This window comes from Podarcis erhardii, assembly GCF_964252035.2.
Source record: "Podarcis erhardii genome assembly, chromosome: 6".
Lineage (NCBI taxonomy): Eukaryota > Metazoa > Chordata > Lepidosauria > Squamata > Lacertidae > Podarcis > Podarcis erhardii.
The window spans coordinates 66,806,544-66,831,365 of record NC_138510.1 but is presented as its reverse complement, the minus strand read 5'-3'; the positions used below and the strand labels follow the sequence as shown (position 1 = coordinate 66,831,365).

At 40.7% G+C, this 24,822-nt stretch overlaps 1 protein-coding gene across 3 annotated transcripts in view; it reads right to left on the bottom strand.

The window, feature by feature from the left end:
- ST6GALNAC3 (ST6 N-acetylgalactosaminide alpha-2,6-sialyltransferase 3) overlaps nucleotides 1-24,822 on the bottom strand; it is a 273,659-nt gene that overhangs the window by 138,313 nt on the left and 110,524 nt on the right. For all 3 annotated transcript variants that reach the window (XR_014158199.1, XR_014158200.1, XM_081868364.1), the window contains one exon: nucleotides 5,711-5,902. Coding sequence is in view for 1 of the 3 variants with exons in the window: in XM_081868364.1 (XP_081724490.1) it covers nucleotides 5,711-5,902 (192 nt within the window). In the remaining 2 variants the exon portion in view is untranslated. The remainder of the gene's footprint in view (nucleotides 1-5,710; nucleotides 5,903-24,822) is intronic.

Here is a 24,822-nt window from a genome sequence, read left to right as displayed (position 1 = left end):
CATCACTCTTTCCAGGCCCAGTCTGTGCTTTAAATCACTGTGTCCAAGCACATTTTCCTTTCTCTTCTTTTCTTTTCTTTTTCTTTTTTGCTCTGGAGATTTCCCCACAAAAATCCACTCTTTAAAGCTCAATCAGAGCAAGCAGCAATCTGCAGAAAACCTGAATTGATGTTTGCTCCAATGCAGCACTAAACGTCTGGTGCGAGAGTGTTCCACAGGGTGGGCATGACTACTAAGAAGGCCCTCTGGCTGGTTCCCTGTAACCTCACTTCTCACAGTGAAGACTCCATTGCCAGTTCAGACAGTTTCCTGTATCTGGAATGGTGAGGGCACCATCTTGGCCATCACCTCAGGGAGCAAAATGCATTGGGAGCAGCCTTACAGAAATGACACTCCTAGTTTGTGCACCTGCCCCCTCTTGACTGTCTTCATGCAGGGCAGCAGTAACAGCAAAGCATGAAAGTTAGGCACTACTTTCAACTCAGGTGGCTACCCCCAAACAAATCAATCATGTGAAAGTTGCCAGGATACAGTCCAATTTCACACGCTCCCAGATGCCTCCCACTCCACTGGATTTGGGCAATGGAGATAGCAAGTGGTGCTGCTTTTATTGGCAAGCATTGTGGAAGGGTAAGGAGGTGAAGAGTGGACGTGGCCCTCTTCTACCTGCCATCCTTTTAAAGTGGCCTGCAGCGAAAGCTAGGTGCCAACTGGGGCCGTGTGCTAAAGGAATGAGGGAAGCAGAAGCCCTTGCAAGTGAACAGATGTCTAGGGCTCAGAGAACACAAGATTTGGAGCACGAAAGGCCACAGAGTAGGATGTAGAGCAATCTAGACCTCTGTAGGATACCCATTCAGCTCCTTTGGCATGAAATGCTCGCTTGCATCTTTCACCTCTGTAATGTTGAGAGTGATGCATTTATTTTAAGGGCAGAAAGGGTCAAATAGTCATTATATTAATCCCATGCCAGAAAGCCAGTACAGTGAACAACAGAAGTGTGGCTCAGGGGATAACGATAGCTGCCCTAACGTATTTTATTTTTATTTTATTTTCATGTGTTCCATCTATTTGGAAAACGTATTAACTATCCCAGGCTTTCAAAGCTAAAGCAGGAATCAAATTTACATAAATAAATAACATTAATAATTCAAATGACACTGGAAGCTTAAAATGCCAGCACAAACTCCAGCTACCTTCCATCTCTCTTACAGGGAGTAAGATAATTTGTAACTAGGCTGCTTATGCTGCTTCTCAAGGACAGCTTTTTTACACAGTGCATAATCTCCTAGCAGAAAAGGGTCTGTGCGTTTATTAAGGGGCAAGTTCTTCCATACCCTCCAACATTTCTCCGATGAAAATAGGGATATCCTAAGGAAAAGTGGGACATTCTGGGATCAAATCAGAAACCAGGACAGCTTCTCAAAATCAGGGACGTCCCTGGAAAATAGGGACACTTGAGGGTCTGCATTTCCAGATGACAAAAATCTATACAAACTTTATGTTTTATATAGAAACAGCTTTGACATTTTCTTAAAACCTACTTTCAAGAGCATTGTAACAGAAGAGTGAGTGGAGGAATGTTTGACAGCAGGGGAGTGTGTTGGGATGTTGGGTGGAGTTAGCATGAATGACAAGTGGAGAGACTCCATGAAGAACAATATTTAAGAGCACAAGAGGTGCTCTGCTGGGTGAGGCCAAAGGCCCATCTAGCTCAGGCACATCAAAATTATACTGTCCTCTCTCCTAATCTTGATGCAATCTTATATTGATCTCTTAACTTTTTGATAATAAGTCCAGTTTGATTTCATATCGCTTCTTTCTGTCTATAACATGGAAGCACACTTCATCACCCTGTGTACGTTGGCTCTGAAGTTAGTGCAGTATGACTTACCGGTATTCCCAAATAAATGGCTTGAGGATTATACCCGAAGGCTGAAAAGCCTATATACCAGCCGCCACCAACCTGGTGCTCTTCACATATTTTGGACTAGAACTCCCATAATTCTTTCCCGTGATGGCTGGGGATAATGGAAGTCATAGGCCAAAACATCTGGAGAGCACTAGATTGGTAAAGACTGCTCTACATGCATAACTGAAAGTAAATCTCACTGAATTCAATGGAACTTACTTCTAAGTGGACACCTGTTGGTTTTCACTGCAAGTTAAGTGCAATATATCCAGCATTTCATTTGTAATTATGGGTGTGTGTGTGAAATGTTAATTGTTGTTCCAAATAATGTGCTGCATCATAAATAAAACTGTAGACAGATCCCAGACACAAGCTAAAAATCATGGAGATATAGGGAAGGGTTGAAAGCAAAGTGAAGCAAAATCAAGGAGAGTTAACTATAAAGAAAAGCGGAAGCACCTATGACTTCAACCACCATTAAAAAACCCCAAATGATGAAGATGTCCTAATAGCAGGAGCAGGATATTTCAGAGATAAGTAACAGCAAGACACACAAAAAAGGTGGTGTAGAAATAACATATGAGATTTAGGGTTTGACAAGAAGTAAAGTACCACTAGAGCATAAAAACAAGAGGGAGTAGAGTATAAAGAGATAAGTGAAGCGAAAGATAAGGAGGAGACAGAACATGGAGACCTTTATAAGCTACCAAAATAAATTTGAACTGGATGCTATAGGATAATGGAAGCCAGCCAGTATAGAACAGAAAAAGGAGAAGAAATGCAAGGAAAATGAGAAATGAGAAAAACCAAAAGAACTAGAGGGGACTTTAAAAGAGAATCAAATGGTTGAAGATAATACACAGGAAAGTTAGATAAAAGAACATAAAAAAATCCATGCTTCCTTTAAGGAAGTGGAAATAAATTTTCCTTTCCACTCTCTGAATCAAAAGTTCTGAACACTTTTGCTCCCCTCTTTCAAGTCCCCCTGAATCACGAAGAAAGGGCTAGAAGTGGTATTTTACTTTCTTCGTGTGCTCTCTGAAGAAGCATAATGTTATAGAAATCCTAGAAGAACCTACTGTGTCATCTGGCACATCAGACAATATGGAAGTGCTTTTGACATTCTCAGTCACTGCGAAAGTTGCATAAAGGACAACCCGGGATGAATAATTCCTTAGCGCCAGTTCACATTGCTGGAAATATACACCACACAGTAAGAATGTAGGCTTGTGTGCATTCATGCCACTGCATGTACAAAGTATGGTACACATTTTAAGACATGAGAAAATTACAGCAATTAGAGTGAACATATATGTACACAATATCCATATCCATTATACACACAAGAAGTAGTGGCAGGTGCCCATTAGGTGCCTCAACCAATAGCATGCATCCTATTTCCTCTTCTTTTATTCTTTTGAACCTCCAAACTTGTACCAATGGAAGTCATTATAACTTCAACTGGCTATATTTCTAAACTTCCAGTGAAATTATGAAACCATTCTGCTGACATAAGCGTTTTTTTAACCTGGAGTGAAAATTACCGAATGGTTAGAAAATACGGAAACATTGATTCACTGTGCTATAGTCAATCAATCAACACCTTGGTGTGCCGCTACATTTCACCTTTTTAAGTGCTACATATATCTTACGGAAGATGTATGATCTCCAGACAAGTACTAAGTGTTCCACAATTATTTATTAGGCATCTCTGAATTAGAGATGCTGTTGTTGATGAAAGATTCTAGAGTCTATATACCAATTCACAAATGCTGTCCCTTATACCAATAACTGGCATAGGTGGAGGAAGCTATGAGTACAGTAACCTTGCATGGCTCCTGGCTGCCTCTCACCATTGCAGCTTAATTCGTGGCTCAAGAGTTCTCATATCACATCCTCATCATGCACTCTCTTAACCAATCCAGTGTTGTAGCTATGTGAGTAGAATCAAAAACAAAATTGGAAAAAAATCTCTGTAAGTTAATAAACAGAGTCCTGCTGGATCAGACCAGTATACCCATCTTGTCCACTATCCTGCTTTCCAGAGCAGCTAACCAGATGCCTTTGGGGAGCCCACAAACCAGGATGGCCCTACCATTCTCAGTTCTGTCCCCATTTCTGCATCATGGTAATGGGTCAAAATGATAATTCTCCTCTCTGCTTTTCAAACAAAGAGGAGTTCAGGGATGGAAACTGGAAGAAGAAATTTTCCTAATTATCTACTCCCCTGCTGGGCCTAATCCTGCCCCTTGGTCATACTGTGCAGCTTCAGTGAAGAACTAAGATGGAGAGAGAGGGCACTCCTAAAATGCTCATAACCCTCAACTCTTTGGCTGAACAGTGACCTTGATCTCTCTCCCTATGCTCCATGCAGCCTCAGAGAACCATTAAATGTGGCATGTTATCATCCATATTGGATAGTGTAATGCGTATGTATAAAATACAGTCTCCATCTCCTTCCTACCCCTCTCCATACCCTTGCTAGCCATTGATCTTGACCTAGATATGAGAATATCACAAATCATGAGGTTATTTCCTGGATTCACTGAATGGACACAACATTTTACATCAAAACTGGGTGAGCGGCTAACCTAGAGCATCCACAAGCTTTTATTCTGAGAGTATGACTGCTGTCATAAATTGTTGCCGACAGAGCAGGATGCTGCTGTACTACAACTCCCACATCCCTGACCACTGGCCATGTTGCCTGGAGTTGATGGGAGTTGGAGCTGAATAGCTGAATAGGTTTCCCACCACTGGCATACAGGAAAGGTAATTCTAGAAATAGTAGTGCAATTTAAAACACAAGTACTGTAAATATATATATAGAAGTGAAAGCTGCCAAAAATAAGGACACCAGGGGGGAAATGTAATTGTCATTTAGAGCAATTTTCATTTGTAGTGTAAGCCCTGTTCAGGTGCTGATGTTAGGGCTTAAGTGAACAAACGAGAAGGCATGAGTGTGCACAAATTTTCTAGCTCTGCCCCCGTCACCCTCTATGTATTCAAAGGCGGCTATCTTCCCAGGAAAAACTCCCCTGTATTCATGGATGCTACTGTTTTTGAACCCTGGAAAATCACCTGACTGGAGTTGTTGTGAGTTGGAGTCCAACAAGTTATTGGGAATGATTGCCTTAAAATTTATGCTAGCTTGTGTTAGTATTTTCTATATATACACTGGATTCCATCATCGGGGGAAGATTCTGCAGTGGGGATTTCAGACTTTTTTTATTTTACATAAAACTTTTCTTACAACTGTTGCTATAGCTACAGCTCCAAGAGACCATAGCAACAGCATTGTATCATTCACAGCTTTAATCAAAGTTAACCACGACATGTTTTCTCTGAAATTAATTTATACTAAATATGAATGGGAACATTTAATTATATTAATTATATTTTGTTATGATAAGGTTGTATTTGTTGAAAAGAAAGATGCTATGCTCCATATGATATGCCCCTTGGGCCTTCAGGAAGACAAACAGTTATTTTGCTTTTGGAAGCTATCAGAAGTTACTTTGCTATTTGCTTCTGTGCTCAGTAAAAATAGCTAAGGCTTCTGTCCTAAACACACTTTTACTAAGGAATAAGCACCATTAAGCATAGATATCTAGCTCTCTGCAAATCCTCATGCAAGAAGGGTTAACCAATTAAATACTCATGATTTAAAAAATATATGGCTATTGTCACTTTCTACTGGACAAGACAAAATATGGACTATTCTAAATTATATGAATCATTAGCTTTGCTGATAATACAATAAATTATTTACATTAAAGAGGCTTTAATGTGAATTCTTACCTCTTGGGTTCTCACATTCATATATCCATAGTGCGTCCTCAGAGGTTGCCGTTGTGTATAAAATGGCATCCACTTGGCACTTGTTTGTCCAAAGCAGCTGAATATCAGAGGAAAGCTGACTTCGTTTGTAAGGCGGGCAATGATCAGGAGCAGAAAGGCGGTTACAAAACCAAGCACAATAATAGCCTTGCGCTGCAAACGAGAGAGAATTTTTTTTAAAAAAGAATTTTCCAACCTATAAGAGGGAGAAAACATCCAAACCTATGTTCAGCGTCGCTGCATATGATCTGATATTCACAGGGAGAAATTGCACATGTGGAGATCCCTGCTCATATCAATAAAAGGAAGCTAGGCTGCACAGACAAAGAAATGCATGCACACATCACTTCTCTGTTCCACATATATGTATTTGTGTTAGGAAGCCATTCCATGTACACGGACACACTGGAGTTGGTCCAAGCATCATGTAGCACAGGACAATATATCAATATATCGCCCAAAACTGGTTAGAAGTCCATATTGTGATATTGGTTTCATAATTTTTGGTCTGGCAATATATCACAAAGCATTATTTGTGTGTGTGCATACGTACGCGCATGTGCACAATGCAAATATCCAAATGTGCGAAAAACTGTGAAGCCAGCAAATGCCTCTACATAGTTCCATCCTTATTTCACATATCATGATATATCGATATATTGTGATGTTTAGCTGGTGATCATCACAACGTTGAAAACCAGCTATCACCCCACTGTAGCATCATGAAAACACCGCAAGGGTTTCCTAAAGTGCTAAAGTGACAGATGTTTCTGAAAGTAAAGAGCTGCATAGTTATCAAAAATAAAGTAATTGGTTTGGGGGCAAAGTATGTTTAGAGGATAGTTTCTCTTGTTCATTATTTATTTATTTTTTAAAAAAACTTACCAAAAATAGACCTAGTTTTAATCCCCCCCTTTTTGTTAGTAGTGCACAGATGGAAATGTGACTTCTTGCAGGGTCTTCAAATTCACCTTGAGCAAGCAAAGCCTGTGTCATATATCTACAAGTGACTACAAACTGCAAAATCTGTCTCTTCCAAAACTACTAACAACAACATCCCAACTGCTGAACAGATCAAAACAACAGAGCAAGGGTCTTTACTATTTAATGACTCGGGGTGATGAGCTAAAAAAAAAAGATACAAGTGATACCAAGAGGACAAGGAATGCAGGGTGCCAATATTGAGAGCTACAGGAATGTTATTTGGATGGGGGTAGGGAGGATGGAGTAAAATTGAGTGGCAGAGTGAGAATGGAGTAGGAGAAGTGTAAATTAGATCTGTCAATTTTTCATGCCTGGGTCAACCTGCATCGCATCTCATATTGCAATGTTGCATTGCCTGCTATTTAACCATAGTACTGAAAGCAATTTCATGATTGCAAACAGCAGAAAAGGAGCTCCAATAAGGAAAACTAAAATAAACGAGTTTTTAAAAACACCAGTGTTCTTTAAAGTGCACATTATGTCTTAATGATGGCTTTTGAAGTTTGACCACCAGACACTGCATGCAATTATTGCTAGAACAATGTGTTCACTGAGCACAGTGCAATCCCTATACAGGTGTGAGGGTAGGTGTTGAAGAATGCACATGAAGAACTGGCGGTGCTTAGCAAACTGGTACTTCTATGCCTAAACATTTCAAATTGGCTGGATCCAGAAAAGGTCAAATGGAGTTTATCTTACTAAATTTTAAAGCCCAAATTTAGAAAAAGCACCCAAGAAATGACACCGAAGAAGGGCACACATCATTGTTCAATGAGACTCAGCTTAATGTTAATATGCTGCTTGCTTCCTGAACACCTATTGCTCAAAGTTGGCATTATGTATTAATGAAATATAAATGTTGCACTCATTTAATATAGGATACTTTATCAACTGAGACCAATGCGTATTTATAATTTACTGTGCAAATGCTAGTCTTAAGCCTGTGTGCATAAACATCCACAAAACTAATCATCTGGAACATTGCAAAACCAATGTTTTGCAGCTAAATTTGTGTTTGCTAAAAGGACAGAAAACCTGGTCCATTTTTGGTGAATGAAAACTGGGCATGTTTCACTTGAGATATCAGCTTTGCCATGCTCTGTTAAAATGAATGGAAGTTGAACAACAACTCCACTCGGAAAAGAAGAGGGAAGACATTAAACACGATGAATCAACCACTCATTTCAATGGAACTTTATATACAGGGAAAGCTCCCAGTGAATTGTGCCCATATTCTGTAAAAACTACCACTGCCTAGCAGGTACTATAAAATACCTTACAGATTTACAGCTTGAATACATGCAAATAATAATAATAGTTTTAATATGCTTTTATCCTTTAACACACACCACCATTCAACCTGTTAAAAGAAAATTATTGCACCCATAGTCGAACTATGGTTGAATTTGGGTTTCTTCTTTCTTTTATGACTACTTCTTCTGAATAACTGAAGCAGACATTAATTCAGAAGCTCTCTGTCTAATCTCTTCCATAGGGTAAAATTGGATGAACATAAAGTTGTTTAATATACACAATGCAATAACCTGCGGGCACATCTAGCATGCCTTGGCAATCCACACAGGATTCCCTATTTTTCTAGCAATCTAAAAAATCCAATCTCAATAATAAGATAACCCTGATTCTTGTCTCACTTAGTACTATGCAATCAGAATCATTTTGCCCAGCACGTATATCAAAATCAATAAGGAGAAGACATGATGAATCACTCTTTTTAGGATTAAATTTATGTGTAGTGAAGACAAAGAACAAGATAGTTTAAAATCTGTCCTGCAGTTCTACTGGTAGTATGTCTAAGAGAAACTGAGCATCATCCAGTCCGCTCCAGGTAAGATGCAGACTTCTGTGTATGTTCACAATCTCAGTTAGGAACTGCGTGTGTAAATAGTAGTAAAGGATAGTATCCCTCTTTAAACCAGTAAGCATGCTGGACATCTGTAGCAGAGTCCAAAAAGAAAAAAAAAAGCATCAGAAAATCAGAAAACTGTGCTGATCAGTTGTTTTGGGGAAAATATAAGGGGCAATCCTAATTGCATCCACTGCCACAACAGGGCTGAACAGAGAGGCAGGGCCCCCGCCACGTCCAGTATTGTCACACACAGTGGTCAAAGCAAAAAGTGAGGGGCAGGCAGACCACTGTGTTAGTCTTGATGTCTTGGGATCCAATGGACCCTGCACCAGCTTAGCTGCTACCCACTATCAGTATACAATATTTGGGGGGGGGTCCACAAACTGCCACCAGTGGGGGCTGTCTCGCTAGCAAGCCTCCCATCTAAGGATGTTTGAGAACTTCAACAAAATGGGGGGTGGGGGGGAGGAGAGAGAAAGAGCAGAAATTGCTGCAGTTCATCTGTAGTCTGAAATATGATCAGTATTTGTTCACATGGTTGTTGTTTTTAGGTCCGTGAACAATACCTAATGAATGGATTTATTATTATTTTTTACATTTTTGCGATGTTACTTTTACATTGAAATGAATGTAAGTTACATAAGTTTTGTAAATAGTTATGTAAGTTACATAAACAGTTGAGTAAGTTGTGTGATTTATGTTAATTAGCAAAAAATGAGCAGAAACAGCACTGATTGTGAAAAACACAGGTCAGTATGGAAATTGCTGCCTTCTTGCTTCCTGACTTCCACTTGCACATTCAGTGATGCTGACAGCAGGCAGTGAGAGGTGGACAAATACTTTCACTCAATTCAAACCTACCGACCCCAGACTGGTGCAAAGGGGTGGGGGTGGGCTACTGCTCTGTTAGTCCCTTCCATCTGCTTTTTCTTCCCCAACCAGCTAATAAATATAATTGCCAATTTTAAAAATAGGGCTAAGCATAGACATGGGTTGATTAAGGCCAAAGATTTGTGATCACAACAGATGAGTTTCAATTTAACCACCTTCTTTCAATTTTCATTTTAATGCAGCACTTCACAGTGGATTTTTTTTTAATTAGGTATGTATTTACCATGAGTTATTCATTAGTTTCATTTCTGTAATGGAAACTATGGTGTATTGAATTAATTATTGAATTATCTGTCTTTTAAGACTTGATGTATACTATAAATGACAATTCTATTTTTTCCGTGTTCTAATTTCTGGCAGGTTTAACTAATATATCTATATTACAGAATGTGCTGAGCCTAAAGTGGCAACAATTTAAAGATCTCAGAGGAGACCCAGCATCTTCAAAGCAATCCCACAGACAGAACAGATGTTGTTGCGTCGGTAAGAAATATCTATTGCATGTAGAAATTAATAGTCGCTTGCAGAGTCAATAATTTACCTGCAGCAAAATAGGATGTAGAGACGTAAATTGCAACTGAATCACCTCTTTACTATGTGCTCAGACTGTTCCCCCAAAAAACTATCCATACTCTTAAATACAGGGCAGTTGATTCTGTCTCAATCCTCTGCCAAAGTATTTTGTGAACATGCTAAGTGGCCTTAGACAAGGCAGTATAATTTAGGGGTATGCAGCAACCACAATATTTTCCTCATATCTGTAGCATTTGGAATCAGCCTCATCTGTTTCAGAGCCACTGTATGTTGTTCTAATTTGATTTGTTATTCAGGTTCAAAGTTGCTTTGTTAAACCCCAAACTCTGCTTTGTCTCATTAAATATAATGGGGATTCTAAGATCAGCTGTAGGATTTTTTCTTTCTTTTTTATATAAATTAATGGAATTTGTAGGCAAAGGAGTCCCTCCAGAATGGATTAAGACTGCCAAATTTTGGGTAGATTTATTCAGGGATCTTCAAGAAGGGAACCTTTACATACATACATACATACATACATACATACATACATACATACAAAACCCGTTCATATTTCTGCCAAAACTGGATGCCAATTACAGACGTGGTTGCTCTTTCTGAGGGGATGAAGCTTACCTAATTTCAGAAAATAAGCACAGCAATCCCCCATTTTATGATGGGAAATAGAAATAATATTTTCAACCCCTTGGGGGGCACTCAGTTTGAATATGGGAGCCTGAGGAAAGTGCTTCTGGGTAAGACGCCTGTCAAAGTTCAGATAAATTTGTCTAGGAACTATCGTGCCATCTGATTTTTACCTCTGTTATAAAAAGTTGACTTTTTTTTTTTTGGTCCTCCAAATATTATCCATGAAGAAAAAGGAGGGTCATGAGTTTTAATTGTTTGCTAAGGGAAAGAATGATTGGGAAAGAGGCAAGCCACCCCAGGCCACTCTCCCCTCTCCGTCAAAACTTGGAGAATGGAGACCCACATTAAGAATGGTTCTGTTTATTTAACTTTAAATCACAGTGACTGGAGTACACTGGGAGTAACCACATACACAAAAGCACACACACACTCTCACACACACACATTATGAGCTGGTTTTTATTGGCCTATTTTATCTGCAATTTTCCTGAATATATGAGAACGACAAACCTAGAAGGACAATTCAAAGGTAAAGATTAATGCAAAAGGTTTGAGTCTCTTAGATGACATGATATGGTGTAATATTGTACTGGTTTCGCAATATCTATTTTTATGACTGTAATGAAGAACTCAATCACTTTTTAATACTCCTGCACATTATAGTACTTTTATTGTTAAAGTGGTGCAGGTTTTCAGGCTTCATTTGATTTTTACTCATGTGTAATATCCATTGAAAACAATAATGGCTGCACTTAGTAAATTTGTTTCATTTTAAGAACTACTGTATGTAAAACCTGTTTTATTTAATTTTGTCCTTTAGAGTCTTCTCACCCAAATGCTACCATCTATCACAAATATCGAAATGGCGGGGGAGAGTATGAAATAAAATGCCTTCCAAAAGAGGCCTTTTACATCAATATTACTAATTTTCAGTTTTAAAATAATCTTTAAAGGTCTGGACATTTATTTAGATTTATAGCTTGCCTATTCTGAAAGGGAGAAGGTAAAAAAGGAGGGGGAGAGCAAATCCAAGCCACCGTTCCCTCAATTTTCAGTCTTCAGTGGTAGAGTTCCATTGCCTATATAGCCAAAATGATGCCACAAACATTCAAGGGAGCAATATCTGGAGCCTCAGGGGAACCGCATTACATTAAAATAAAAAACAAAGAGGCAGAACCCTAAAAGCAGCCCAATGAGGACTGAGCATGCTCAGTAGTCACCATGGAATGCCTACTGAGCATTGTGGGGAAGGGGAGAAACAGAACAGATTAGCTGGAATTCTGAACAGCATCACTCCACACTGCAACACTTCATCACAAGTCCCACCTGTACTGAATACAGTGGTACCTCGGGTTACAGACGCTTCAGTTTACAGACGCATCAGGTTACAGACTCCGCTAACCCAGAAATAGTACCTCGGGTTAAGAACTTTGCTTCAGGATTAGAACAGAAATTGTGTGGCAGAGGCGCAGGAGCAGCGGGAGACTCCATTAGCTAAAGTGGTACCTCAGGTTAAGAACAGTTTCAGGTTAAGAACTTAATTTGTTCTGGAGGTCCGTTCTTAACCTGAAACTGTTCTTAACCTGGGGTACCACTTTAGCTAATGGGGACTCCAGAACGAATTAAGTTCTTAACCTGAGGTACCACTGTATAATTCACCATATTTCAACATGGCATTCTCTCTCACCCTTGGCCAATGCAACACAAAGCCTATGGGTGAAGCGCAAACAGGTACGCCTTACAACAATTGTGGAAGGTGCTCAAGGTTGGGCTTTGGCAAGGATGCCCCTTTCTGTTCCTGTTTAATTTGAACCTGTAGCAAGAAGGGGCCGATATTATGCAGTATATATTTGTGTCTAGAGCTCTCAATGACTTTGATTGGAGCATCAGCAGTGGGGGAGGGGATGTTTCCCACCATGTTATTTCCCTACCTAATGTGTTTCTGAAGTCACCATTAACTCCCCTGAGGGAAACATACAGCCTCTCTTCACAGCCGCTTTAAAGGTTTGATTTTTAGGGGGAGGGGGGAGAAGTCAAGACATCTAGTCATCTAGGATATCTACCCCAGAGCAGCCTTCCTCAATTGCCCTCTAGATGTTGGACTACAACTCTCATTTTGCCTGACCATTGGCCACGATGGCTGGGACTTATTGTAGTCATCCAAAACATCTGAAGGGAAACAGATTGGGGATGGCTGTGCCCTTCCTGGATCCAGAGATTGTATTGTATTGCAGGGGTAGCCACGTGGTGCCTTACAACTCCCATCAGCTCCACCTAGCATGGGCAATGGTCAGGCATGATGGGTACTGTATAACCAGAGGTTAACCACATCTGGAGGACGCCAAGTTAGCTGCCCCAATTGTAATGCAACATACGAAAGGAGAAGGTATGTTGGGGCAAATCATTTTGGATGGGTTGTTGTTTTTATATTAAAAAAAAAAACCCACTAGCTCCTTGAACTATGCCAGAAAGCCAACACCTTTCCTTTGTATACATGTTGTTAAAGACAGCTTAAAACAGTGTAGCTCCTCTTCTCCACCCTCATTAGTCAATAGTATTATGCTCTGATTTTGAGAAACAACCTGAGGGCAATCTTGTCATTGTAGAACATGAGAATAAACTGTGCCCTGCCAATATTTCCCTTACCTGAGGACACTCTGTGGCTGAGAAAGCAACCTCCTGACTGAAACTGGCTTGTACTTTCTGGGAAAACTGCATCGGAAAAGCAGAACCATTGAGCAAGTGAGACTAAATTGCCTACTGCCAGCTGGGCAAGATTGCTTTCCTTTAAATATTCTGGATACACTCACTAGAAGGCACGTCTGATTTGACGCTAACAATAGAAACTGGCTTCCCACTTCATTTTCCATTTACAGGCCACTCAAGAACAAGGAGGACTTTCACAATCCTGCTGTTTGGCAAGATATTTGGAACTGCTCTCCATTCCCTTCCCCTCCTACCAAAAGCGGAACAAGAAAAAGGCACAGTGCACATCCTTCCTTTGAAAAGCCAATACTTGTGTCAGCTAGTTACCAGTTTACAAAACTATCAGCCAGAAACCCTGTATGGTTAAAAGTGGGTTCATTGCCCATACTCCTGAAATATATGCAATGTTTGATATGGATATATTGGCATATAAGTATATATAGTGGTATATATGTACATGTGCCTTATCTGCATGACTTTTCCTTATAAGAGCAAGTCAGTGCCACTATTCCCGCACAACTTTTTTTTTAAGTGCATAGCAGCCTTCATTAGCCATGTGGTGAAATAGTCACATTAACTTCTCTGAAATCTCGATGTTAGTTTTCCATCTGATCAGAAATTCTGGCCTCTTTCTTCCCTTACCCTAAAGGGATGGAAGGGCCACAAGAACTGAGCATACATATGAATACACCCTGCATTGCAACTGGTTACATAGATTCTATTTTTATGGATAATAATGTTGTCTGAGCAATGAACAAATAAAGTCGTATGCAGATGTACACAAGATGCTTGGTGGAGATTTGGACACACGATGCTTCATCACGTTGTGTTTGGTGTAGAAACAAGCCCTAATTCTTCCAAGCATTTAACCTCAGCAATAGAAGTGAGGCACTATTTGGGAGCGCTGAAATGAAAGAAAATCAGGTAATCGTTTTTCTTTTTTCCTTCTGACTTTCATATCCCACACAGCACCACTCTTGCTAGAGTTTCAAGTGTCCATCAGATTAGCTGCTCGCTCTCAGAGCCCAGGGAGAGAAAGAGGCCATTTTAGCAGCACCCTTGACTCGAAAAAAGAAATAAAACAAAAAGATTATTATGGCTTCAAAAAGAATTGGCAGAGCCATATTTCTCTGACAGACAACCAGATTTAGTAGACATCTGAGGATAAAAGCTGCCATATTTTGTGTGAAATATAGACACTCACTTTCATTCTCTTTCTCTTTCTCTTTCCCTTCATCTTACTTGCTGGTTTCTCTCTCTCTCTCTCTCTCTCTCTCTCTCTCTCTGTGTGTGTGTGTGTGCATGCGTGTGCAAAAGGTGAGTGTGCATGCACACACACACACACACACACATCCAAGGACATTTCATCCTTCCAGGTCTAGCTGTATTCCAGCTTCTGGTCCATCTGTTAAAGTCATAATTTGCAGCCTGTACAAAGTAGGAATATATAACAAAACTGTAAGTGAAGCTGCTGTTCATGTAGGATTTGCATTTTTCACACTATGTCCGAGCCTAACATTTATAACTGTTTTAGGCAATAACTCGGTCCCTGCTCCTGCCAACCTAGCAGTTCGAAAACATGTCAAAGTGCAAGTAGATAAATAGGGAAGGTAAATGGTGTTTCTGTGCGCTGCTCTGGTTTGCCAGAAGCGGCTTAGTCATGCTGGCCGCATGACCTGGAAGCTGTATGCCAGCTCCCTCAGCCAGTAAAGCGAGATGAGCGCCGCAACCCCAGAGTCATTCGCGACTGGACCTAACGATCAGGGGTCCCTTTACCTTTACCTTTACCTAATTCTACAACTGTATAGTTTATTCTTTTTTAACCTGAATGTTGCCTGAAATGTAAATCTCCAAGGCAGCAATCCTATGCATACTTACTTGGAATTAAGTATGTGTAGGTTTGTACTGTGAAACTCAGATTGTTATGCAAACAAGATTGGCCAACCCCAGAATAAATTTGGCTATCATAATTGCTTCAGGAATTTCAACCATTTTACAGTAATGTCACACAATAGCTCAGAGAGACTACTGGGGGGGGGGGAGAGAATCTTACCACTGGTCAAGGTTCTAGCTCATGAGGAACTTTGTGTGCATAGAGATCTGCACATATAAGCTTTCACCATCAGGATGTCCAGGTCTAACATATAGACATCACACATGGAGGCAACCACTAGACCTCAAAGATATTGCCATCAGAACAGTTCGTTGCCCCTCAGTTATGTGAGCACTCCATCACACTAGTAATGCACGAAAGGAGATAAAATGCTTGCTGAAAGTGCTCAGGCTTCCAGAGCTTTTCTGTGGGCAGAGTCAGAAGAATAATGGGCCCTTGAAGGGGAAACAAAAAACCCCTGGCCCACATAATGCCTCAGAAACCCCAAATAATATTGTACTGGCCCGAATATAAGCCGCACGTTTAAAAATGGAGGGGGGGGGAGAAATACCCCAAAATAAGCCACCCCATTCCTCACTGCTTCTGTCTGCATGCTGGGGGGGGGGACCACACTACGTTGCTGGCGGCCTTTCCCCTCCCTTCTCTCTCCCTACCCGGCCTTGGGGGAAAGCCAGGGGGACTATGCGTGGGGCCGCTTTGCCGTGCTGCTGGCGCTGCTTGCCCCATGCTCCTGGCTGCATACCTAAGGTCACGAATATAAGCTGCACTTTAACTTATCATGGTCAGAATTTGGGGGGAAACTGAGACTTATATTCAGGCCAATACAGCATATCAGTGTGGACTGGGCTGGCCCAGTGATGAGGCAGAATGAGACCGTTATCTCAGGTGGCAAGAAAAGGGGAGAAGTGAACTGCCACCACCCTGGGCTCACTAGACCTCCAACTCCCTGCCTGGGCCTCACTCTGAGAAAAGACAGGCACTGTACAATGCATGCTAACTGTATACAAGAGCAGCTTTGCACATTACAAGATGTGAAAGACAGGAAGTAAAGGAACTTTCATGCCATTCTTCTGTAGCTTTTTTACAAGTCTGAAGATCTTCTGCATCTACCCTCTGCCACAATTATCTCCCAATACGAAGAGCATGCCTGCATCTCACTGGATGAAGATATCCACATTTTGATTTAGGGCAACAAGCATAGGCATGGGAAATGGAACATAGGAAGTCGTTTTATACCAAATCAGATTGTTGACCCACCTAACTCTGTATTGTTTTTTACGCCATTGTTTCCCAAACTTGGGGCTCTGGCTGTTTTTGGACTACAGCTCGTATCATCCCTAGCTAGGAGGACCGGTGGTCAGGGAAGAAAGGAACTGAAGTTGAGAAACAGCTGGAGATCCAAGTTTGGGAAACACTGCTCTACACTAACTGGCACCAGTTCTCTAGGGTTTCAGACTGTTGTTTTCCCCAGCCCTTCCTCAAGATGCCACCAAGGACTGAACTTGGGACCGTCTGAATGAAAAATATGCCTTCTACCATTAAGTTATGACACTTTCTCATTTGGGAGGTGTCCCAGAGGGCTTGAACCCAAGGCCTTAGGGCTAGCAGGGGTTCACGCCTCCTTGCAGGCCCACTGAGGGGAAAAAATGGCATGGCTTTTCTGAAAGGAAATAGTAAACTCTTCCCCAATATGTAGATAGGTATGGAGGACGAGTGTGAAAGGCAGCGTTCTTTTCTCTTGCGGGAAACATCTTGATTAAGGCTTCTGAAATATTCTCAAGTGCTTGTTTTCTCCAGCTGGCCTTATTTGTGCTTATATGGCAGGAGTTGCAGCTGCTTTTGCCAGCATGAAGTGCAGCTAAGTCTGGAATGTGTGGCAAGGGCCTGCATTCTCATTTGTTTTAATAGGTGATATATAAGCATATTTTCCCTCCATTACTATTTATTAGTTCATGTGTTCTTCAAATCATGACAACAGCCCAAAGGCCCAAAGGCAAGGTGCCGCCTTGTTGAGGAGGGTGCAAACATGATTTCATTACTTCTTATAATGATTTCCACTGAACAAGAGAAAAGACCACGTTTAATAGAGTTCTCCCAGAGAAACTCCTCCAGGTAGTGAAGGCTAATCTCTCACTGTTCTTGACAAAACAGTGGAAGTCTGGTAACATATATATCCCACCTAAACACATATTCGATCATCATATCACACCACTATCCTTCTGGGCGAGCTAACTGAATTGAACTCGACCTTCAGAGCCCTTGGAATGCAACAAAATATCTCTGTTTCCTGACATTTATGGGTGGCTTTTCTGCATGGCTGCCTTTATTGCTTTGAAAATAATGGTGAAAGCTGTGTGTACAAACCAGCTATAAAGGCTGACAAATCACGCAAAGGGAAGATAGATTTATTCAGCATGGGTTACTGAAGAACTAAGCTAATCAGATAAAAGATTTACATTCCTCCCCCTTTTTTTACAGAAGACTATAGCTTCCTGGGATGTTTCCCTTAACAGCACATAATCATATTCACTTTATTAATTTATTTTAATTCAATTAGCAACCAACAAAAGAAAGCCCTTTCACTTACAAAGAGTGCTTTCTTCGTCAATGTTTCAGTGGATTGACGCATGTAAACTATAGTTAGTCTTCTGCACACAAAGGATTTTGACTTATGTTGTGATATGCTCCAAACTGTCAGGGAGCTGTCTGGACTGGAAGGAGTGCATCAATCTGTCTGATCAGGAGACAGAACCTTGATCAGGAGATAGAAGAATGGAATGGAATCAAAGGGCAGGACCATCACCTGTTCTTCATGCTGCTCACTTCCTTGCACATGCAATGCACAGTTACCACTTTCCTTACAGCAAGAATGGAGTGCCTTCTAGTGGTTAGATGCAAACCCATCAGTCTCGGCCAGCATAGCCAATGATCAGGTATGATGAAAGGGAGTTGTAGTACAGCAACATCTGGGAAACCACAAGTTCCCCATCCCTGACCAAAAGCAAAATTCAAAATGAATTGGATGGTTCCTCCAATGAAAAAAAAATCTATAAGGAATTTCAGTGTAAAATGACAAAGTGTATCAATTTCACACATCTCTAACTCTTCAACTCTCCAACTCAGCCAATTTTTGGTTGTACTTTTAGCTACTTGCACGTACGAAAAGTACCTTAGCAATTCCATTGTTTCATCAAACTGAACATCCAATGGGAATCTTCAGTTTCAAGAGTAGTTTGAGATGCACTTCCTTCCTCTGTTTCTGGTGAGAGGCTCTCCTTGTGGGCCAACAAGTCCATGTACCAGTATCTTTGGCGCACCTTGTCAAGCCAAGTTTGTGCCTGTTGCATGACCAGAGGGAGGCAGAAGTTTTTTCTAGGTTGGTGCAGGAGAAACAAGAAATTTGTTAGATAACAGGACAGGGCATGTGTCCTCTCCAGATCTCCTCTCCAGGGCAGATCTCCTCTCCATGGTTCCATTGGCTGAGACCCAGAATAGAAGTCTCTGATGCAGTGCTTTTGACCAAGCCACTCCTGAGAAAGTCAACTCAATATCTGCTTGCAGTCTGGAACGAGCACTTCATTGTGTGAATTGGGTGTAAGACTGAAACAGCCTCTGCAATACAGACATTTTGAATACCCATGTCATGCAAGGTGGGGAAACTCCCTCAAACTTGTCTGACACTCATCAGATTTGACCAGCCATCACTCTTATCAAATCTGATGGTCCAGTCTCTGTCTTCATGAAAAGCCCTGCATTGCTAGTACACTATACTTCATTGGATGGGATGAGTTACTTTGTTAGATAGATTATTTGTGCAAGGTTATATTTTTTGTGCTGTTGTCCAAAAACAGAAAAACAGCTTTTTACAACTTCTGCAGCATAGTTACCTTCCTTGGCCCCAATGGTCAAAATTTCAGGATTGATCCTAGCATATGCATCCTCATTTTGTATTTTTTCTGGGATCTTCAGAGGATGGACGGTATAAAAAACATTGTTTGTTTTTAAATATGTTGTACTTTGTGGACACGGTACTCTCTAAAGTCCTTTGCCAAACACCTGTTTGCATTTTGCTACTGTAAAATTCTGCCATATGTCAACTGTCCCAAGATGAGAGAGAGACTTGGCTCAAAGTTCAGATTTAAGATTCAGTGCACTGAATTTTGGCAAGGGACCATGAGCCACACTACGCCTTTTATATTCTTTAAAAATCGACCCTCTCATCCATCGTTCCAATGACTCTTCAGTATTAATAAAACAAAAGAGCTATTTCAATCTAATGCATCAGTCTGATGTGATGCCACTATTTGAAGAAGTGTGATAAATGGAGTTATACTGAAGAACATTTCAGCTAAAATCATGCTACTTTACTCCCTCGCCTAATGAAATGATTAGCCTTAGTCATAGGTCAAGCCCAAGACCCACCTTTGCAGACATGGAACCCCAAAATAAATATTAACTTCACTTCTTAATTTTTAATCATACACTTGCATGCAGTGCTAGAAATTTCCCAGGCGCCAGGCACATTTTGTGACTGGCGTGGGTCTAATTGTGACCATGTGGAAATCTGATGGGAGCTGCAGTCAGAAACATCTAGAAAGCACCAGGTAGGGAAGGGCCGATCTAACCTAATATTGATTCCTCTGGCTGGCAGCAGCTTTCCAGGATGTCAGGCATAGATCCTCCTTGACCCTACTATCTGAGATACTTTTACTTGGAGATAATCAGGGATTTTACCTGAGTTACACTCTTCCACCCTGCTATGGGTCCTTCCAAAAAGCACATTAACTTGAAAGTAAATCTTTCTTCCTTATGTAAATGTAGCTGGAATCAGAGACTTAATAACTGCTTCTACTATATATATATATTTAACCAAATGTCTTCGTTTGATCATTATCACTGTGTAGCTTTTGCACAGACATCCTGTGCTGAAGTGGGAGTTGCAGATAAGGAAAATAAATCTGAAAGCAGGCTCTTTAACCTCCTGTGAACACAGGCATTAGCAATTTACCACATTCAACTCTGTTGTCAAATTATTAAGATCTCAAATGAGTTTGCACACTCATTACCAGTAGCAGGAGTGTTTAATGGTCAGGCTCTATCATCACAAATCTTCCAAAACTATCCTCCAGGGTCAAAAAAATAGTAGGGAAGATTGCCTTCATGGGTCTGGAAGTCTCCTCTTTGCCATAAATCTCAACAAATAATGCTGTTTATTTAATTTAAGACTACTCCCCTGAGAGAAATTAATGAGACAAGTTGTCCACTAGTCAAGAGAAAGAACACAAGATCTATCCTATCTTATTTCATCACCAGGTTTAATCATTGTAACTGTTATGTAATGTGACATTCACACATTATTAGAGAAGTTAGAGAACAAATTGCATATCACTCATCAGCCGATCATTTTTCATTTGCTTGCAGACTTCTAAAATTAATGAAGCCTTTCCTTTTTCATTAGATCTATTTTTTATCTTAAAATTGAATATGCTAGCAATCAGGATCTCTTTTTTCCAATTTTCTTATTTTCATACACGCAACAAACCCTAGAAAGTAAGCTTACAAAGCTTTTCTGTTTTCAATTCCAGGTTTCTAGTTTCTAAAACATTGCAAAAATTAGCTTTCTTCTTGTTGTTGTTTTTAAAAAAACACTCTCCCCAAAGCCCCCCCCCCATATTGCAAATATTTGCTATGAGACATTGTAGTTACTTGCACTGTTCATTTATCCCCAAATATTATCAGCATTTCTTTATATGATCATCCTAAGGCACACAATTTAGCCGAAGTTAAACACATTTAAATCCTATTTATTTTAATTGAAGTAATAGATTACCATGTGCTTAACTCTTCTACTGAAACCAAAGGAACTTAGAAGTGTTTAATATGACTTTCAAGACAAACAAATAGATGATAGACATATAGATGATAGTGTTTTTGAAAACAAAACAAAACACCACCAAGATCGTGTCACTTCCTATACAGATGGCAGTTGCTGGAGTCCACTGCCTTGCCTGCATCTCCCCTCCTCCTGTCAAAGTGAAGTCTGATCTTGCAAAGTGACTGCATAGATTCACAGTAGCAGAGTAGGATTTGCTGAAGCAGAATACTTAATTGAAGGAGGATTGAAAAGTGGGATCTGTACTGTGGGCAGGATAGGGTATGAGTAGAATGAACTGTAGGATTGTTGTAAACAGCTATTGCTTAGCCTTCTTCTGTTGAAATAGAAGGAATAAGGACCAACACTGGACGACACAGCAAAACACCTTTGTGGTGTTTTAAGAAGCTCTGCACTGCATCCAATATTTCTCCTACTTAGAGTCAGGCGAGGCAAGGTGAGGTGACTGCCTTGGGCAGCAGGATTAAGATCTTCCATCAACCCTTCTTCCTTGGCAGGGAAGGGAGTGACATTTTGGAGCCTTCCTCAAGTGTCAAAATATATTGGGCCTACTTAGAGTAGACCCATTGCAATCAATGGACATTACTAACTTGGATTCATTCCTTTTAATAGGGCTACTCTGGGTACAATGTAGCTGGAGACAGTCTATTCGGTGGTATCCAATACTAGTCCTACTCAGGGCAGACCCATGGAAGTTAACAGACATGATTAATTTAGGTTTGTTAATTTAAATGGGTCCACCTGGAGTAGGACTTATTTGAAAACAACCCATTATTTCTAATTCGTATGAACTGGTCACTTCTATTGATTGGCTGGAGAGAGATTTGTGGTTGCCAAAGCCTAGGAAAGTTCTAAGGAAACATCTGCTTCGGCTTGGTTAAATTCCAATAAAGATATGGGCCCTGCTCACGCAGAAAGGGGAATCCAACTTCCATAATCCTGGACCCAAACTGGCTAGGGTTGATTGGAGTCCAACAGCACCTGAAGATCACAGGTTCCCCATCCTTGTCCTCAGGTTTACTATTATCCTTGGGTTGTCCTACCTGTTTCCCACACACTTTAGTGTGGAAGCAGGCTGGATGATGATAGCACTGACTATGATGACAGGATTCTCACCCCTGTCTGGTGTGTAAGTTAGCAGAGCGGCTCACAGTCAAAGTAGTACAGATATTCCCATCATTTAGCCTCCAGAAGACGAGATAAGAGAAAAGAGGCACATTGCTGGGCAAGAATTGCAGGATGCAAAATTCTTCCAAGAAACATGAGATTTTTGTCATACACACACACCACACACATACAGACGAAGCCTCGTAAAAAGTACTTGCCTTTAAATATTTCACCACTTCAGACAATACTTTGAAAGCACAACTTGTCACTGTCTCTATCTGAGCTATGGTACTTTGAAAGTCTCCTGGGGAAACCTGTCATGTGGAGATTGTACCAGGACAGTATTGTTCGCGTCAAATTATATAACCTATTTTTCAGTCACAGTACAATATGGTAAAAGAGGAATGTCCACACTAAATAATTTATCTTCTCCACTGTCTGTCAAGAGCTGAGTTAAAATATTTATTTTTATTTTTTATTTTAAAAATATTAAAAGTACAGTATACAAGGTGCCAAAGGGTTTATACGGAAACTACCCAAAGTTACTTAGTACAACAGCAGTCAGCTCCTGAAATAAGTCTGTCACATTAAAGATAACGCCTGATTTATCCTTCTTACGTGAACAAATGAGGAAAGGTTTGCGATCCAATAAAGAGGGGGGTGCGATGATAATTCATCTAAGTACAAAATAGTTAATTCCTTCTTGGACACTCTGTTACGTACAGTGCACAGAAAAGGAGAACTGTTCATCCAGCAGAATATCCCTCGTTGAACACCTCGTTGGGGTGCAGCTTCTTATATTCACAAGACAGGTTTCAGAAAATGGAATCACTGGGCATCTCCCAACAGGGGGCTCACTGCTGACACCCAGAGCCCTAGGGTCTTGGTCTTGCTCCTCCTTCTCTATGCTATTACTGCCTGATCACCTAATCACCAATCCAAATCATGCATGCAATAACAGGAATGAATAGATGGAAGAGTATCCTTCATTTGCCTTGTCCTTCTGCTCAGCAATTGGACAGATTGACCCAGATGAAGAAGACAAGTGAATACACAGAAGGATCAGTGCTGAGGAGGAAGCGGGCCCACTCACAGAAGGGACCAAATGAGACCATCTTGCCTAGGGGCTCCCCAAAACAGAGCTAGCACTGAACACTTCTCATGGCAAAATAGGGTACCTATATTTGTGTACTGGAAGTCTATATGTAATAGCATATGGGTAAGTGGGGCTTAACCAAATTTACATGGATAGTGGTGGCATTATGAACATCTCTGATTTAGGTATGTTCTCCTTCTGTTTGGCTTTAGCCATATACATTATGATTAACACATGCTCTTGGGGAAATAAACCCATGGTCTGAAATTCAGGGGAATCAACTACCTCCCAATAAATGGTGTTTATCTCGAAACAAGGCCAACGAAAAAATTACCAGATGGGAATTGATGACACTACTGTTGGTACAGATGTCACAATCCAGAAAGTCATCTGCTAACATTAAAACACGGCCACCATAACATGAAACAGGTCTAGTAATGTGGTGCATGTATCATATTTTATTTTAATAGATGTCCATTTTAACAATGCAGAGAATTTAAAGATGCACAAGCACACATTTGGCAACTTATTGTGGTTCATTCATTACATTTCTACAAACTGGAGTCCTTACATGCACTGGTTTTGCAGGCAATTTTACACACACACACAAAATGCACATTACGACAGCCACAGAGCAGAACTGACTCCAATTATTCTTAATCAGTAGTCTTACTTTCTTGCACCATCCTCACTAAAACAGCCAGCAATCCTATGTCTGTAAAACAGACTATGAAGCTGTTTATATGGAGTCAAACCATTGGCCTGCTGTATATTCTGGCTTATGGCAGCTTCCTAAGTCTCTGCTTAAGACCATTTTTTAAAGTAGTGATACCAGCGATTAAAACTGGATGCAGAGTATGTGCTCTTCTGCTGAACTATGGTTCTTCCCCTAGCAATAGCAATGGCTGTTCTAAACAAACCATGGACAGATCAACATGGCAAGAGAGCTGCTGCACAACTGAGCCCAAAATCAAATTCCACACTGGGTATGGGAGCCCAAAAGGGTATTTCAATAAGTGCTCACTGTGGAAACACTTATGCTCCTTCCTGCAATCATGCACAGCATTCTAAATTCTCTAGAATCATGCTACCTGCAAATCCCATTGCCCGGAACAACTCTTGAATGCTTTTTATTTATTCAGTGGTATTCCCTTCAGAAGCTCCAGCTAGCTGGTGCATATTGAGTCATCACCACCTTTGCTGCCTCTCCTGGTAATTTTGCAGCACTAATAGGAAAGGAGTCCTATCCACACTCTGCATGCTACACAAAGGAGTCCAGACAGCAGGGTGGGCAAGTGACATTATCAGTGCACACTCAGCACTGATTCAATGATCCTTCTGGGCACTAAACATTCCAATGAGCACAAGTTTAGCCACAAATTCCCTTCCTAAATGTTACCTGTACAACCTCCCTACCAAATTTGGGCAGGAGAACATATTCTTCTGTGGAGGTCTGGGGGTTGGTTTTGCTCAT